General features: G+C 45.4%; 1 protein-coding gene across 1 annotated transcript in view; it reads right to left on the bottom strand.

The window, feature by feature from the left end:
- Positions 1-18,966, bottom strand: part of LOC139051566 (solute carrier family 22 member 13-like) — a 468,022-nt gene that overhangs the window by 381,986 nt on the left and 67,070 nt on the right. Inside the window, exon 3 of the mRNA XM_070528531.1 lies at positions 15,163-15,311. Coding sequence (XP_070384632.1) covers positions 15,163-15,311 — 149 coding nt within the window. The remainder of the gene's footprint in view (positions 1-15,162; positions 15,312-18,966) is intronic.

Raw genomic sequence — 18,966 nt, forward strand, 5'->3', positions numbered from 1 at the left:
AAAACCTTGGTTTTCACCTCTTTTCTGATTCTTCGATCGAAATCATCTCCTCTTTCATCTTGTCGATTTAGTTGTTTGGCGTTATCCGAAGCGCAGCTTCTCAAATTTCACCCCGCATGAAAAAATAGCTTTTGCTTCCTTTGTACAGTCCAGTAGCTTGGGATAATTTGTATGCTCCAAACAAGGCGAAAATTCATTTTTGTAGTTGCGCAGCAGCTACGGGGTATTGCTCTTCGATGTTGAAAAATTGTTGCTGCCAGAAGAAAGCTACTTAGTGTCGTGCCGAAAGTTACCCTCCTCATCCGCCGCGTCTTTATCTCCGGGCATGGAGTAATTTCGCTGGGTCTTTCTTCCCACCTAAGAAAGCACTGTGCGTCTCGGTCATGATCATACTCGCTGTTTGTAGAAATGCTTTTGCCACGTCCGCCAACATTGCAATCCTGTGCTGTCGAAAGTTCGTCAGCAAACTTGTGATGTCGGGGTTCAGGTTGGATCTATTTTCAATGTTATCATTCGGAGATTTTCCGCAGCGAATAATTGACGATGCGTCAAAAAAGACGCAGTTTCCCGCGAAAGGCGAAGCCGGATTGGGACAGTGAAATGGTAGACATCCATATGATCTAAGGATAGTAATTTTATCAGCAGTGTCAACTTCTAAACACTCGCTTCCTAACTAAATTATTAAGCATAGTGTCAGCACTCACAGCAAACATAAACACATCACACTCAATGACTGTGGACACTCGCTACTAAAACGCTGGCGTGGGGAAACGCGGCAGCAGCCGCGAGCGAAGTGTCATTTGTGCTGTCTATTGCTTCAATGCAAAGCGAGTGCTGAAGACACACAACACGCACAAAGCTACGGGCCATCGACGTGCCTAGACTCTGCCCTTGCGCAGATCGCTGCCAAGACACGGCCGCGCGACCGCGCGCAGGAGAGACCACTGCCCCCCTCCAGGAGATGGCGCGCTTCCTCTTCGAACTGGTCCTTTTCACGTGGGTGAACTTGAGCCGAGATTGTCGTTTCTCCTCACACGCTTTCACTCGCACACATAGTGCAGGGCACGTGGCACCAGTATTGTCGCTGTTGGACTTAATAAGGAACCTCACGGCGATGCCGACGCCCACGCTGGTGGCAGTGATGCGCTTAGAGTGTCCATATAGTTTCTATTGCAATAAAACGATGCTCATCTTTGTTGCGGCTTTTTCTCTTTTTACCACTGCCTGGTGCGGCATATAATGCCCAAATTTGTTTGTCTGATCTTGCAATTCCTTCCGACGTTCTCTGCGACTTTTCTCTCGAATTACGGATAGCCCTGTTGTAGGCCTGCAGGTCATTGGGTTCCTTGCGTGCTTTCTGAGTCACTTGCATAAGCCTCTTCTCTGCAATTGACTTGTTCTCATCTACTGTAACGTCCACCATGCGTGGTAGCCGCACTTGGTATCTTCATGCCTTGAAATTCATGTGCAGCTGCTTCAAGTGTTGGAACCACTTCGAGTGTTTCTTCACTAAAGAGTTATGGCGATGATATTTGAAGAACGGATGCGTCAATTGCTTGTTATGCAACGCAATGCTTGATGTCTACGTGGTCATTTGTCGGATATCCCACAGCGGGTATTTAAGTACCAATTACAAGGTATTGCCTCTGTGAACCTAATATGGATTCTTCTTCCCGTATTTCTAAATATATCCAGACATGGTGTCGTAATGACCAAGCCTGAATCAAAGTATCAGTTTGTATACGTAACGGTCTTGTGTACTTCACACATGACGTCCAATCGCAGGCTACTAATGATTACAAATGTCTTATCATTAAACAAAGATGACACGCACTCATGATCATTGGAGGAAGCATTCATCGAAGAGCGAGGATCGATTGCTCGCATTTGATATTTCTGCTACAAGGTCCTCATATTTTCATTGGAAACTTAAACGCACACCATCCTCTCTTGGGTAGCATTGTGATATATTCTTGTGGCAAACATTTGGCTGACTTCATTTGTAGTGAGGGACTAAATTTGCTCAATGACGGATATCCTACATTAATTCGTGGCACGTTGTACAGCAATTGTCTTGACCTAACGCTTGTATGAAGGAGCGTTCTGTCCTCGACATGTTCATCGACGGATGGAGAGACTCATGGTAGTGACCACCTCCCAACTTACGTTCACTTTGGCTGGTTTTGCCTTTCAGCCTCACATTGCATCCGTCAAACAGACTGGATTTTATTTAAGAGCTCTGTCGACACCGCCTCTTAGAGCATGCCATCTCCATCCGAAATAGAAGTCATCGTTGCATCTACCCTGCGGGACAACACCAGAGAGTTTAACGTACCAAGGCACAGATCAGTTGACATACAATATGAGGCCATTTGTGCGATTCGTCGCCGTGAGCAAAGCGATACAGAAAAACAAACTCACCGTCAGATCTTTCGAACAGTGGCCGAGCTCAACGACAGGTTCTTCAACATCTGAACAAGCTTGACAGACAGCTGTGGAGAACATTCTGTGGAGCCCTCGATATAAGACAGTCTCTAAGGTATGTTGGGTCATACGATGTCTCCAGGCAAGTACACCACAAAGACACCCATTCCATGCGGTGGCTCTACATCAACGCCACACGGAATTGGAAGTAGCAGAGGACTACTGTAATCTTATGGTGGACATGTCAATGGAGTGACTTCATCCCTTCTCACCATTGTGCCCTCGTCTTTTGATGATCGACTCGAAGTACCTTTTACGGTGGAAGAGTTTCACGCTGCAATTTTGGTTTTCCGATGCTCATCGGCACCGGAACCTGACAGAATCAGGCACGCTGCACTCTGGCACCTTGGCACAGAATCACGACGTATCCTTCTTTTTTCATGAGTTAATGGGGATGTCGGGAATTGTTCCAAAGAGCTATATTCAGTTGTATTTTAGCGCTGCCTAAACCGACAAAGTGCCCTAAATAGCTTTCGTCCTGGAAACCAATCGCTTTAAACCAGCTGCGTCGGCAAAGTAACGGGCAGAATAGCCTTGTCAAGGATGGAATGATTCCTAGAGAGCAATAACTGCTTTCGTGATTTGTGCATTGATTCCGAAAGTCATTCTTCGATTGATTGTGTTGTCCCCTTGGTCACCACTGTTGAACAGGAAAGAAGTCGCCATCAATTAGTGGGACCTGTAATTCTGGATATTAAGGGTGCATATGAAAATTCATTCTATTGTGCAATCCTTGATGCACTGGAAGATTTAAGCGTCGGTGGCCGGCTCAATGCATGGTTTCCTAGCTACCTCAGTGTCCGCAATGCGTATATGTCTACGGGTGATGGCGACACCAGCCAGTAAAATATTCATCGTGGTGTTCCACAGCAGGGACTGCTCAGCCCAAAGCTATTCAATGCTAAATTGATTGGCTTTGCATCTCAACTTCTTAACAGGGTGAAGATTCGCGCATATGCGCACGACATATGCATATGGGCATCTGGAGCCACCCGTTCCCATATGCTTGCTAGGCTTCAACTTGCATAGAACATCACAGCTAAGTATCGGCGGCGTCAAGGCATCCTGCTCTCAAAAGAAAAAATATTGCGTGATTGCATTCACGCGGAAACAAATGATCAGGTATCCGATTATTGTTTACCGAGTAGTAATACCTGCAGTAACACACCACAGATTCCTTGGCATAGTCATAGACCGGGAATTATCTTGGTCAATACATGTCACCACACTGAAGTGAAATCTGAGGAGTTTTTTTCACGTCGTTCGCGTCGTTGCAGGACCAAGATGGGGGCCTCCGGAGCCTTCTTTACTCCAATTGTATGAAGCACTATGCGTAGGCTATATGTAGTGCAGCATACCGGCGCGCTCAAGCATGAGACTTATCTGTGTGCGCACGCTGGACAGCATCCAAGCTCAAGCGTTGCGCACATTTTTGGCCTCCCACGATGCACTTCAACCAATGGAACGATAGCGGAAGCTCGTGCATGTCCTATTGGTGTGTACGTTCTTTGTGAGCTTTTTGGAATTTACCTTGAAGTGTTTACCCGACACAGGCACCATCCTCTGTCATTGCTCCCTGCCACCCACCCAGGTTCACGCCTTTTGAGGACTCTGTTGCGTCATCAGAGTGTATGCCATCAAGATTTCCGCCCACCTATATACCGAGAATACCCCCATGGCTTCTGCCTAAACCTTTCGTTACATTGCAGATCCCTCGAATCACAAGAAAATTATCCGTTGCATCCATTGGCCTGAAGCAGCTCACGCTGTTTCACATTTCTGCAGAGAACGCAGATATTGTACACGTTTATACCGATGGCTCACTCACACCATATGCTGACACTACATCCTTAGTCATCCCACATATGACCATCGCTCAGCAGTTTTAACTAGACCACAGGTGAACATCAACTGCCGTAGAAATTGTTGCTATCAGGGAGGCACTTCGATATCTCTCCAAGGAGCTTCGCAGTCTTGCTCGTGTCATAACTTCAATTTAGTGGAATACACCACATCATAACAAGCTAACAAACACAGGGTAGCTGTACTTACTAATTGAAATAAAGAAATGATACATTAATGGAATTGAAAATGGATAAAAAAGCTTGCTGCAGGTGGGGAACTATCCTACGTCTTTCACATTACGCGTGTGATACTCTACCAATTGAGCTACCACGGCGCCGTTTTTTCATATACTTTCTTGGGTATTTACGTGTCACTACACGAACTAAACCTGGGAGTGTTAGCCAGTGCCACCAGTCGCAAAACATTGGTGAGGATGTGGAACTTCCTTCTTGCCACAGGCGTCACAATTACATCATCTTTTTGGGAGAAGGCAACTGGTCCATAGACCCACACGTGCTACCTGAAGGCATAAATGCTTCTCTGGACACGTACGAACCGGACACTGGACCCAACCAGATCGACCACACAACCATGTACACAAATGGGACCATGAAATGAAATTTTTTATGCCTCACAAGCTGAAAGGAAGCCAAACAACTAAGATGTGCCGCATTCGCCATAGTGTCGCGTTCACCGAACGTTATATACATCTGATAGGTTGCAGTAATACAAGTCCAATATGTAAATGCTGTAAGATACCAGAAACACTTGATCATACATTTTGTGTGTGTCCTGGTTACGCGAAAGAACGACATCAACTGGTCTCTTCCATTGCGAACGTCTATAATAGGGCGCTATCAGACGAGTTTCTGTTAGGTGCTTATAGGAATGCAAACAGCGCAGCCCTGATATCATGAGGCGCTATAGCCTTTCTCCAAGCCACTAGGCTAAACGCACGGCTTTAGAGATGCTACAACGCTGGGAACTTGTACATACGGAACTCTTCCTCATATGATCGTCGCCTCCCCTTCCTCTTTCATCAGTATAGAGTAGCAGGCAAGAGAAAGTTATAGCTAGGGCCGACCTCCCTGCCTTTCTGTAGATAAATCTCTCTCTCTCTCTCTCCCTCTTGAAATCCGTGCTTTCTCAGACGTATTGTTACGCACGGTCATCGCTTGTATTTGTTATCGGTTTCTCCGTGATTAAAATGCTTTCCAAATACCATAACTTCGGCAGTTCATCAACGATCGTATCAGAGTTGCCAGTCACCTTGAGGACTATAACCGTCGTAGACTTCAGTGACGTAAAACGAATGTCTACATACCCTTGAACCATCCAACCCAAAATCGTTTCTATTGCCATTCTTTTGGTTGAATCTTGTGAATGCTACCAGGGACTAGTGTCCAGTAATAATCGGCTGCATATATTATTGATTTATCGAGAGCGTTGTTATTGCAGGCCTTCGTAGCGTCATCAGCCAATGAAAGACGTACATATCTTACAATTTCTTGTATTACCAATGATGGCAATATTAGGACGTCAGAGAATATTACTTCTATCTTTAGGGCCTCAATAGTGATGTGTTCCGATGCAGGGTCATTCTTGGTTTTGAGTTCGATGACTTTCATGTCGAGTTCAGTCTCTCCTCCTCCGAACGATTCCATGGTTATTCATTCAGATGTTTTCACGTTGCAGGCCAGATTTCTCAATACTCTTTTTAGGACAAATGTCATCTTGCTCTCATCGTCCAGCATATATCGTGCGTAGTAACCGTTATTTTTTTCCTTCCGTCCCTGAAAAAGCTGTTAGCAGCAGTATGCGCTTGGACTCGTCGAAATGCTGTGCATGCTTTCATGTTGGAAGAATTGCTGACGTGTAATTGCTCAATTTGAACGCTCGTTTGTAGGCGACCACAACCGCTGCTTGGCTGTTGAGTGGATGGTGCAGGTGTACCTGGTCGACACACGAACGTTGTGTGCCTTACTTTTTTATGTTTCGCGTGCTCTGCGCTGATGCTAACAGGGACCGCAACGTTGCTGATCTGTCGCCCTTGCGTTTCTCCATTTATTTTATCTTCGTTTCCATCCTCGTGTTCTCCAGCACTGCAGTTTTCATAACAGGCGCTATGACTGTGGAGCAACTGTCTATTGCCACCTTTATTGAGTGCAATGCTCTTCTGTTTACTTGAAACTTATGGAAAAGTTTCTTGAAGCCATCGACATCTCATCGAAAACTCATCGGCAGCTCCTCACTGCTTCCGCGCTGGCTAGTTCTTTCGGACACCCCTCTCCCAATTGATCGTGACGCCAGAACGTTTCTTTCAGAAGGGTGACCACATGCTCATAGTTCTCCTCGGGGAACTGTAGAGCTTGTGCTAGAGGCGCTGCCTTTCCGTTGAGTGATGCCAGAAGGTAATTAAATTTCTGACTCTTCTCAATGTCTATTTCATCGTGCATCGACGTCTCGAACTAGTGTCACAACCACGACGGATGCTGTTCTTTTACCATCAAGCTTAGTCATCTCAACCCATGGCAACTTAACTCTTGGGTTTCCGAGGTGCTTAGTACCTAGCGCTGTGCTCACTTGGCCTGTCACTATTCATGTTGTTTGTTGTTTCGCCTGCTCCAGCTCTCGGAATCGTTCTTTAAATTTGGCATTCGCGCCGACAATGTTCATCTTATAGTGCGAAGCTCTTTCAAATTCTGGATGTGCATCTTCCGGTTCCATGAGCGTTTCTGTCTAGTAGTTGAACTGGTTTATGATTTCTGAGACGCTCTTCATCAGGTATAGAAGCCTCATTACTTGGGCTCTGTGGGCTTCTTCTCATGTCTTCTTATTAATTTCACTGGTAAGCACTGTCACATTCGCTCTAAGCGCCTTGCGCTTCTTTGACAGAACTCCTCTGTTGATGTTTGAAACCTAGTTGAAAGAGTTGTTGCCTGTGTAGCTGCGTCGCCAACCATTATCGGCCGTGGTCCTTCCCGTGACAGTTCGGTGTTAAGCCAGACACTTCTGTCCATTTATTCATCACGTTAAAGCGAAGCGCACTGAAGGTATCTGTCTTCAGGTATCCTGTCAGGGCACCATATTTCGGAAGGACAAGAGAGACCGAGAATGGATGCGGGTTCAGTTTATTTGAAACACGCACAAGAAAAATATTAGAGCATGCCCTCGGAAGCTCTTCTTTTGTCACCTTCCAGCTCTATCTTCAGTTTGTTCTCTAGAAGCGCTACAGCTTAAAAAATTGTGGACAACGAGACAGACATTTCAAAAACAGCAACAGTAAGTGGAATGACGATCACCGGCGCTACCCCGACGGAGCGACGCCTCAAAGCCTTTCATTATCCTTCCGTCTGAGCCGTAACTCGGAATCTTCCGTGTTTCTGGCCTTCAGACCCTGCTCTTTGGTTTGTGGACATAAAAGCCTAATTTTTAACCCGGAAAATATTGTTCTAAGAAAGCCAGTTTATCTCGTTATTGTGGCCCTAAACCCAACCGAAGCAGCCGAGGCAAGCGACATTATCTTCGCCCCTCCTACCGGGCAGCAATATGACGTGCTGAAACGCGAGTTCTTCCCACTGCGTCACACTCACCTAGCACAAGCACCTGCAACATATCCTACCGGCGCAAGACCTGGGTGACCGCAAACCATCGCGGTTAGTATGCAGCATGCGGGGGAGGAAACAACGAAGATGGCTGACTCTATCTCCCACCTACTGCTTCTCCAGCGTCTCTCTACAAATATGTGCATGCTTCCCGCAGTGGCGGGGGACTTGCTCCTAGATGACCTCGGCGCTCTTGCAGACAGGGTGCTTGAGGTCGCGGCACCGGCAGCTTCTGCTTTTTACAGAGGCGCCAAAGCGAGTGAAGCTTCTCCCCATTCATTGACACGATTCACGATTCATTCATTCCAAAATTACATTCGCTAAAAGAAGAAGTCCAACGGATTGCGCGCGTTTCCGAAGCTTTGAAGATATAAACAGAGAGGCACCCTCTTCCATGCCGCATAACCACACTACACGCATCTGCTTGTGCCATAGCGGTTCTGGAGAAAATGCGACCAAGTGCGTGACGCCCTGTGCCGATCAGGGCAGCATGCCGGCCAGGCACTCAAAGTAGCTGGTGAGCCAAGCACACCAGCATGCCGCAAGAAAGCGCAACCTAATCCACCTGTCGAACTGGCCACTTGGAAAAATTTGGTTTTTGAAAAAATCAGCAGATGCTGTCTAAAAGCTAAAGCCCACCAACTACGCGCAAAATTTTTTCTCAGATATCCAGCAAATCCATATACAGTTTATTTTGTATCGTCGACAAATGTCAAAGACCCACTTTTGCAAACGTGAGGACACAGTTGACGAGATCAGTGTCATTCCGGCGACACGTGCGGATTGCCACGGCCACCTCTACTACAATTTGAAAGCCGTGAAAGCCACGCGAAGTGCAACGTATCGTCAATGATTTCTCGCGATGAACTTTTTCTCCGCTGAAAATTTCATCACATATTCATTGTAAAAGACGTGATGCACACGAACATCAGAAATGACTTTCTTGGTCACTTCAATCTTCTGGTAGATATAGAGAATTCACGGCTACGAGATGCTACAACGCACTCGAGCATCCGCGGTATCATAGCCTGACAGAAATGATGATGTCAACGACTCGTCAACAGGAATTACTTAATGTTCAACCCGATTTCACGGACTTGTTGAAACACTTTCCGTGCCTTGCATTTCCTGTGTAAACCCCGCACACCTTCAAGCAGAGCCTGACATATCATATCGAGAAAAGGAGACTGCCACTAAATTCCCGTACTCACCTCATTTTATCATAGAGGCTGAACATTTTGCGGCGACAATTCGAGCATACGTTTGAGCTCAGTGTTATGCATCCATCTTTAAGTGCATGATCTTCCCCCCTCCACTAAGGCCCAAAGTCTACTCCAGGCAACTGGTACCCATGCCGCGGCCATCGTTCACTCAATAAAGGTTGCATAATCCGATCACTTTCGAGTCCCGCACTTGTTTAATTTCATCGGAACACTGCATAGAGCCACTGCTTTTTGCAAAACTGACATCACCCAATCTTATCACCAGATCCTTGTGGAGGAGGCTGACATTCCCAAGTGAGTAGCCACAACACCTTTCTGCTTAAATGGGTGCAGCCGAAGATTCAGACTTCAGACTGCGGAGTGTATCGCAGACTTCCCAGCAGTTTTTCGATGAGGTGATCCGTTGCCTGGATTTCTGCTAGGAATTCGTCGACGACATCCTGGTCCCTACCACTTCGGCTGAAGAACATGCCATTCATATGCGACAACTTCTCTCTCGCCTGGACTAATACGCAGATGTGATTATCCCAGAGAAATGCTTCTTCGTAGTAGCTGAAGTCAATTTCTGTGTCATCGCATATGCCGGTGTGCAACCACCGAAGGCTCAGGTCCAAGCTGTTCGAAATTTCCCTCTGCCGACTAACAAGCAAAACCTTCGACAGTTTCTTGGACGCTAATTTATGTCGCCACTTGATACCAGCTTGTGCACTTACGCTCAAGCCGTTAAATGATCTTCTCTCTGCATATGGACCAGGCACAGGGCTGATGGAGCGGACGAATGAGGCCTGTGCAGTCTTCGATATAATAAAGGATCATCTAGCGACAGCAGCTGTTCTCGCTCGAGCGCAGCCTGATGCACCCACCCGCCTCAAGGTAGACGACGCTTCCAGCAATGGTGCGAGTGTTTTGCCACAGCAATGTATTTATGTTAGATGGAAGCCTCTCGCAATCGTTTCAAAAACGCTTCCCTCCTGCACAATCTCTGCGGACCTGAGTTAGCGGCTACCTCTATCGCAGTGAAATACTTCCGCAACACTGTGGAGAGGAGGTCGTTCTAATTCACACTGATCAAGAGTCAATAACCACGCATTGATAATCCAATCAGAAGGACGATCCCCCCCCAAAATTGTACAAGTGGCGTTGATATCAGAATTCTGCACTCATATTCGCTATCTCGCGGGCGTTGAGAACACCGCAGTTGACGCATTATCACGTGCAGAAATGAGCAATGTCACGCTGTTCAAATTCGATCGGCTTTAACAAAACGGCATTACAATAAAGCCAGGATGAAGAGCCCCGAGAGCTGAGAAATTCTTCAACGACTCTCGAATTTCAAGACATTCCCTTCGAAACATGCACGCAGCTACGCAAATGCAGGGCACACTACACTAAATGCATGGCACACTACGCCAATTTTGTACCGAAATCTTTTCGACACAGTGTATTCGACTCTCTCCAGTTTGTTTCCCGCCCGGGAATCCACCCAACCCAAGCACTTGTGACCACGTGATAACTGTGGCCAGACATAAATGCATTCATATAATGGCACTTTGAACTAGCGCGCAACAAACACACGCACATGAACATGAAAAAAAGATACACCGAGCGCTAGGTATCAACTGGCTTTATTCTCAGGAGGACACAAATAAATAGGCAAAAAGACGCGTTCTACATGATGAATCCCTAAAGAGCATGCGAAATGGCACACTATTGTGCAACAATTTTATTTATTTTGCCGTCAAGTGGACTGTCCCCTTACATGAATAACCACCAAAAAGCCCAGCTTTCTGCCTAGAAAGATGAATAAAGACATGAGAAATTAGTCGCGTACATTAACTCACTGCCCACGGTCGGAAATAAAGTGTCACACTGTGACTCCAATGTCAGCTTTCCTGCCACCAGACGCCCAGTGCAGAGAAGTTCACATCGTCATAATTGGCGTTTTGCCGCCTTCCGATGATTGCCGCTGCATTCTCTCCTTAGTTGCTTCACTCGCTGGCCTAAAGCGGCTCCTTTGAGAGATATGTATGCTGACACTATCGCAAAGGCATTCCTATATACATGCATTGCAGGCTCCGGAACACCATTCACCATACAACAGACCATGGAAGGCAATTCGTGTCACTGTTTTTCAATTACCTCCTCCCTCTCTTTGGCGCACGTCGTATTTGCACCGCCGCATCCCATCCAGTAGCTGACAGCCTGGTTCAGCTAATGCATAGGCCGTTCAAATCTGCTATAACTGCTGTTGCTGAGAACCATGTCGATGAACCTAAATGCTGCCGCTTATTATTCTGGGAAGGTGCAAACAATGAAAGAGGCGTGAAGGATGCTAGCAGTTTGTTGTTCTATGGCAGCACTCTTCGTCTCACTGACCAATTTATAGAAGAGAGCAAAAACGAGCATTTGCACGACCATTATCACTTGGTGTCTCACTTCCAGACTATAAGGGGCAATCTTCATTTCACACAAATTTGAGCGAAGCAGACTACCCTTGTCTAGATGTGCAAACCTTGGATAACTGCACTGACGTTTTAGTGCGGTGCGATGGTTTGAGGAAACTCCTCAGGTCATCATGCGACGGCCCGTTATATGTACTTGGTCGCAAACCGAAAATATTCAGATTTGAAATTTCTGGACAATCTGAAGTAGGATCGTCCACGGACATCTTGAAGGAGCTCTCAGGAAATCTTAGGACATCTTGAAGAGTCTCCGTAGACCGATTAAAACCGGCGCACGTAGAGTAACGCCTCAACGACACTGCGACCGAGTCATGCCGAACACTCGGTCATACATGCACCCCGCACTAAGGCAGTGAGAGAGATTTACTTACAGAAAGGCAGAAGGGTTGGCTTGAACGATAACGTGCTCTTGCCTGCTACTCTACACGGCTGAAAGGGGCAGGGAGGAAAAGGGTTGATGAATGATGATGCTGCTGTGAGGAAGAGATGCGTCTTAACAAGGTCCCAGCGTTGTGGCATCTTTAAAACCGTGCGCCCAGCCCAATGGCTGGGCGAAAGGCTACAGCGGCACTTGTTATAAACCCTGCGCTGTTTGCATTAGGCCAAGGACTTAAAAGAAACTCTTCTGATAGTGGCCTCCTATCGACGTTTGCAATGGAGGAGACTAGTTGCTGTTCTTTCCTGTACGCAGGACAAACGCTCAATATCTGATTAAGTGTTTTTGGTACGTTACAGCATTCGCAAATTGGGCTAGTACCACTGCAACTTATCAGATCTCTATAACGTTTGGTGAATGCGATGCCAAGTTAATCCTGCACACCATACTTTTCTGGCTTCTTTTGAGCTTGTGAGGCATACGAAATTTCCGTTCTTGGTTAAAACACGTTTGTGGCGTAGTTGGTTAGAATGTGTGTAGAGTGTATAAGCGCGACTGGACCAGGACGTAGAAAGAAACCGATAGACAGACACATTTGTGTCTGTGTATGTCTTGGTCCCATTTGTGTACTCGCATCTGCCATTGATCTCGTTGAGTCCACTGTTCGGAAGTTCGGTTGCGTATTATGCGACGAAGTAGGGCGTTTGTGTCTGCTCGTGGAACTGAACGTGCACTTCAGAAACTTTATTTAAAGCAGTGTTCGCTTCAGCGTCTGCCAGTTCGTTCCCTATCATGCCACAGTTTGAAGGTATCCACTGAAGGGTGACATTGTGGCCATTTCAATTTGCGTGGTCCAGATGCCCTGTAAGTTCTATGGCCATCGATAATACACGCCCCGTTGAGGGCACAGTCAATCATTTGAAGAGCTGGCTTGGAATCGTAGAATATCGTCCATGCGTGAGGAGGCTCCTCGGAGAGAAATTGAAGTGCCTTCCGGATAGCAACAAGTTGTTCGGCAGTTGATGTTAACCTATAGTCTAGTTGAAACCACGGAGCGATTATTATGTGTTGGATGACGAAGGCTACAGTGGAGGCATATGGTGTAACAGAGCCATCGGTATACACGTGTACAGTATCTCCGTACTCTGCAGAAATGTGAAACAGGGTAAATTGCTTGAAGCTGATGGATGCAACGGATGACTTTTTTTGTAATCCCACGGATCTGCAGTTTAACGAAAGGTTCAGGCAGAACCCACAGCGGTATTCTCGGAATACAGGCGGGAGAAAATCTTGACGGCAGAACACTCTGATGACGTGATAGAGTCCTTGGAAGGCGTGAACCTGGGTGGGTGGCAGGGAGCGATGATAGGGGATGCTGCCTTTGTCGGGCGAACACGCGAAGGCACGATCAAAAAGGCCCGCTGTTCAAGTATACACCAATAAAACAAGCACGAGCTTGCGCTATTGTTCCTTTGGTTGAAGTGCATCGTGGAAGGCCCAAACATGTGCGCATTGCGTGAACTTGAATCTTCGCCAGCATGTGCACACAGCTAAGTCCCATGCTTGAGAGCGCCGGCATGCTGTACTTTATAAACCCGACGAATAGCGCTTCGTACACCTGGAGTAATGAAGACTCGGGGGGCCCCATCTTGTTCCTGCAACGACGCGAAGGGCGTGAAGAAAACTCCTCAGCTTTGACTTCAGTACAGCGGCGTGAATTGTCCAAGAAAATTCCCGGTCTATGAATAAACCAAGAAATGTGTGGTGTGCTACTGCGGGTATCACTGATTTCGGGACATCACTGAATATACCTATACTTGGGTTGCGGGCATGCTTGGCTAATGAGCTCGCTTCTTCATTCTTCAGCTTCTTCTCGCTTCTTTAGGCGGGCACAGTTTTGGCTCAGCGAATTTCGGTTCCCCGCCGGCGTCTGGCAACCCCGAATGGTTCCTGTATGCAGGCGGAGAATGCTGATAATAAAACATTGGGTCGAGATATGCGTGGACGCTGACAACGACATGAACTGGACGCTTCCGAGAGAAACAGACGCACACATGTGGCCGCTGCTACACAATCCTGTAAATCGACTGTAATAATTGAAAAGTTCAATGTGACGACATATTTTCTTTTACAAAACTTTACAATCTCTCCAGAAATCCAAGAAACCTATAAGTGCTTTGGGGGCCCTTTATGGTGGTGGTTACAGGAAGTGATACATCGCACTCATACCATCCCGGGATTTTACCACGTTGCTGCCATGCTTGTTGCAATGACTACGCATGATGATTTGTTAAGGCAACGTAAGGAGGATTTCCTGTAATAGCGCGTAGTTTGCTGAACGTGTTAGAAAAAATTGTACCCTGTAAAAGCACTAACTACGTGCTTCTAGGATAAGCAATGCTGATCTCCGATTTATAAATGAGCATTCCTGGGTAAGTTTTTTAACAATCTACATGTACCTATAGAAGTAGCAATTTGTGTGAGGAAGTTTTACAGTCTGTGAAAGTAGCAACCTAAGGTTCCACCTATCCCCCTGATGTACAGGGGGATGGATGGAACTGTAAGAGTGCTTCTGTATTTTCCTACGGGAGCGATGTAGCGAGAAGAACAGAGAGCTTTAGAGATAATTGCAATTGCGAATGCAATTCATTAACGCTAAAGGCAATAAAAATTTTGTTCACACATTGACGTGAAACTATGTTGTTTCAGTTTGTTTGTCTTGCATCACCTAAACAGGTGTTGTACACATGATTCATCGTGATTAAAACACTTCAGTATAACGTTGCCGGCCACAGGAAACAATTAATGTCATTATGGTCACCTACGCAAACATAACGAATCTGCTGAGGCAGCGTAACCTTGTTTCTTATAAAACTAATGCTTGAAGGAAAATGTGCTCTAGTTAGGGGTATCTTTATGGTTGCGGACAGAAGGCGACGTGATGAGTGCTAATTAGGGAAATGAGCTCTTCAGAAACACTAAAATCGGCGGACGCTTTATGAAAGCGGACAATTGCAATCCACCTGAGAGTAGCACGAATAGTTGCTTCCGCCTTACTGTTTTCCGCAAAATCAACCTGCTCATACCTTAAAAAATACTTTCACTTCCAACGACCCGCTGCCGCCATGGCGTGTACATTACGGCTAGGTAAAATTATACAAACTCACCGTATTCGTAAGAGTGTATGTTTGGTCACTGAGGTCATACTCCCAGGTGAAGCACTTCATTCGACTGTCGTTAAAGATTTTGAGTGAACCGCCCGGAGCTTCTTCGTAGGCGTACATCTCACACTGACTTGGTTGCAGGAAACCTTTTCCTGGAAGAGGTAGACCTGATTTTAGACTTGGCTGCTCGTGTGCCCAATGCACTCAACATGACAGAACGCCATTGCTATTTCCGGTCGATTCATGCAACTAAACACAAACCGCGGGAACAGTTACCTTGCGTTGCATATTGAAACCATACCTAAGTTAAACAAAACAGTATGGTATTGGATTTCGAAGCTAGCTAAAGTGCTTCCTTTCGGTAAGGAAACCAAAGCGCACGCGTGAGATCCACCCCTTCAAAGGGTTTAAAAAAGAGGTACAGCTCGGGACCGGCTATCTTAATCCAGGAGAAGGGATAAATCGTTTTCTCTGCTCTTAGTGCACTGCAACCAATATGGTTTGTTGCAGTTATAATCAGAAGTAAATATATAGCAAGTGAAGCAAGTTTATTTTGAATTCTGGTTGTTAAGTACTCATAAAAATATATTGATTGCTGCAACATTTAAAAACTTCAAGTGTCAAGTTTACGACTCTGTGACTCAGTCGCAGATAAATCATAATAAAATCCAATTAACTTTGCCAAATATAAATCTAAAGTAGACACAATTTCATAAATAATGAGTCTGTATAAAATATGTCACTAATTTACGAGTAGGACTTTTGAAACAACCGGGTAAACATTGTGCACAACTTGAGTTAGGCTGTAAATTCATACATAACATGTGTCCCCTTCGCACGTTCTAAATACAGTTGAGAAAACTGCGATGTGTTGTGTATTGGTGCAGTGTTACGGACTTGTGAACTTAATGCTCCAACTTTTGGGGTAAATTTCTGATTTCTGGGAACGTCTGTGTAACATTTTCGATCTTAAATAGAAGTTTTTGTCTTAATTTGCTGCAATTTACCTTTTTCTCGTAAAACCAACAAATTTTGTTCAAACCGATGTTCTGTTTGTGAAATAATGGCATTTTTGCGTTTCAGGTGTATTTCAAGACGTAAAAGGACTCGAACTCATGCTCCACTTAAAATCCGCCACGCGAAATCAAGTGCGCACGTAGAAGCTGTTTTTTTCTTCTACAACTACGGCGTCGACGAATAAGCAGTATGTGATTTCATCTCCAATTCGCCCGATCCACCCATACAGACTGTTCGTCCTATCTGCAGGAAAAATATATCCAGTACATGTGACGCGAACGAGCGAGCAGCGTTTGACTCCGCCCAATCTGGTGTCTGTATTCCAGCTACTGCGCAAGGGCATCGACTTTGCATTCTCGGCAAAATGGACAGATTGATTATTCTTGCCACAATTCTCTTTTGCTGCACATGAATCATATCGGTTGGGCAAACTTTCTACATGAACGGCACTATTCGGTCATTTCAGCGACTATAGGCGGTGCGATGGTAAGTCAAAATGGCTGCCAAGACGGTGATTAGGCGATCTCGCAAGCATGTGCATCTCGAGCAGCAAAGTACGTCAGGCCCCCTAGTTTTCCTGCAGAGCATACTTTCTCTCGCTGAAGAGAAGCACAGGTGTGTATATGAAGGTGAAGCTACGTTCACCGCCAATCACATCATATGCTGCGGCATCAAGTCCATTACATGCACCGAGGTCAGCGTCGAATCGCTCTGCTTGCAGACGAGTGCAATTAAGTGCTCACAACACTGCGTGAACGTCGCAGCACGTGAAGATACATGCTCTGTAAGGATCAGCATATTGTTACTAGCGTTGAAGATGATCACGGACATGAAGACATATATTTGTGTTTTCGCAAAGAGTGCATACCGGTAACATATGTTAGATGTTTTTCAATCACTTCCGTTTTCAACAAAACCTGTGCACTAAAAAAACAAACTTCATTGCGTCTTTAAATGTAAGCTTAAAAAGAAAATGGCTGTAAAATACAATTATTTACGAAACTCGTATCGCGCAGGGATTATCACGCTCGCTTGGAGCCTCGAGCAGCGTACGGCTGAGCAAATCAACTGAAATTTAGCATAGCTGTTTGAATAGGGACAAATTACTTGTGCTTAAACAGGTTTCACATTTTTCCACTTGCGTTTTCAGTTGTTTCTTCGTAAGTCTGTACCTGCTTTAAGCTTTCTGTCTTTCTTGCGTATAAGTCGGCTCGATCGCTGTAGACAAGTGGGATGACCTCTGTACGCGGTTCAGTGTCATGTAAACGTAGTACGAACTTTGTAACTGGTTCCAGTACCTCAGGTCGTTACGCCTGTCTTGAAGTATTCTTTAAAGATACCTTAGCAGTGAACACTAGCAAGGGCGGTAATTCATTTCCCGAAATCTACATTGCGAGCTTGTCTGACGCACCACATTTTTTTTAAATTTTTGGTGAACATACACATGTAAGGCAGGCCTTTCTGCACAATGCAATCATTTTTTGCCGTCCGGATTTACTTCAACCGGTAAGTATTTCTTGCTTACATTGTCAAAATCATGTCCCCGGCAACTGAGAATAAAAAAAACAGCAAAAGAAACAATGCATACCTTATCAATAATAGGTTTTCTCTTGATAAATTTTTCAACTATACCAGTTACTCACAAGCAACCAAATCAAAGTGGCCTATGCACTACTGAAGTAGTAAGCCACTTTGAGTTGGCTGCTTGTTAAAACTTGTGTGCACAGAGAAATAGCAGAAGTTCAAAAAAAAGTATTGTTTATCATTTTATTTCCCATGTTCAGGGCAAGCAAAAACAGCCTGGATTTACTCTCTTGCACCGACGTCCAGCCATGCAGCGGTGCTGCCACGTCCAACTTGTACGAGCCACGACCTGTGAACACATCTTGCCAGGTTCAGTTACCAACATGGAAAGAGTTTGCTAAAGGCCTTCAAAACGAAATTCTGAACGAACTGATTGAAGTTGCGCCAGACTCTGAACTAGCTAAACACAAGACACGCGCAAGAAAGCAGCACACTCCATGAACAAGCAATGCTTCAGATGTTGTTCGCATTTTTGACATTTCATTTACGTAGGACCATGCAAGTTCTCCTCTGAGTGACTATGCAGAGTTCCAGTTTTTTTATAGTATGTGCAGTGGCATGACAACTTCAATCAAGAGGTTCTCGCTTTATACGTTGACAACAAAGGGGAAATAATTTTACGAGAATGAGATGTGTGTATCTCTTGACAGAGCAAAATACATACCTGAAAGAACACTGAATCAGCAATGCGCACTGTGGCAAAGCGAAAAAAAAGAAAGGACAACTGCTAGGATATGCAGAAAGTTGTGCAATTTTCAAGAAACAGCGAGTCGGACATGGGCGGCAAAAATTAAAAGAAGCTATCAAAACTGCTTCTTTGCGGGCAATACAGCAACAGCTTAGAGTAAAGAAAATGAACTATGTCCTCTTCATAAGTATAGACAAATGCAAGATGCTACTGTCAGCAGGCTGGGTCTCATAGTTGTCCCTCAGGTACCATAGTTAGGCTTAAGTCCTCATGGTGCTGTTTTTCAGGATAAAAAGATAATCCTTGCTGAGTTGAAGTGCCCTATGTTGGGCAAAGAGCAGAGCATCGCTGAGCTGGTAAAAGAAAAAAAACTGACATACCTAGGTAAATGGAGGAAAATATGCCATGGAACTTAAGCACAGTTATTACTCGCAAATTTAACTGGGCATCTTGGTTTTAAACCTCGACATGGGCCACTTCGTTGTGCATTACAATGTAAAAAGCTTGGTGATCCCTGT

This window comes from Dermacentor albipictus, unplaced genomic scaffold (genome assembly GCF_038994185.2).
Source record: "Dermacentor albipictus isolate Rhodes 1998 colony unplaced genomic scaffold, USDA_Dalb.pri_finalv2 scaffold_12, whole genome shotgun sequence".
NCBI classification, from domain to species: Eukaryota; Metazoa; Arthropoda; class Arachnida; order Ixodida; family Ixodidae; genus Dermacentor; species Dermacentor albipictus.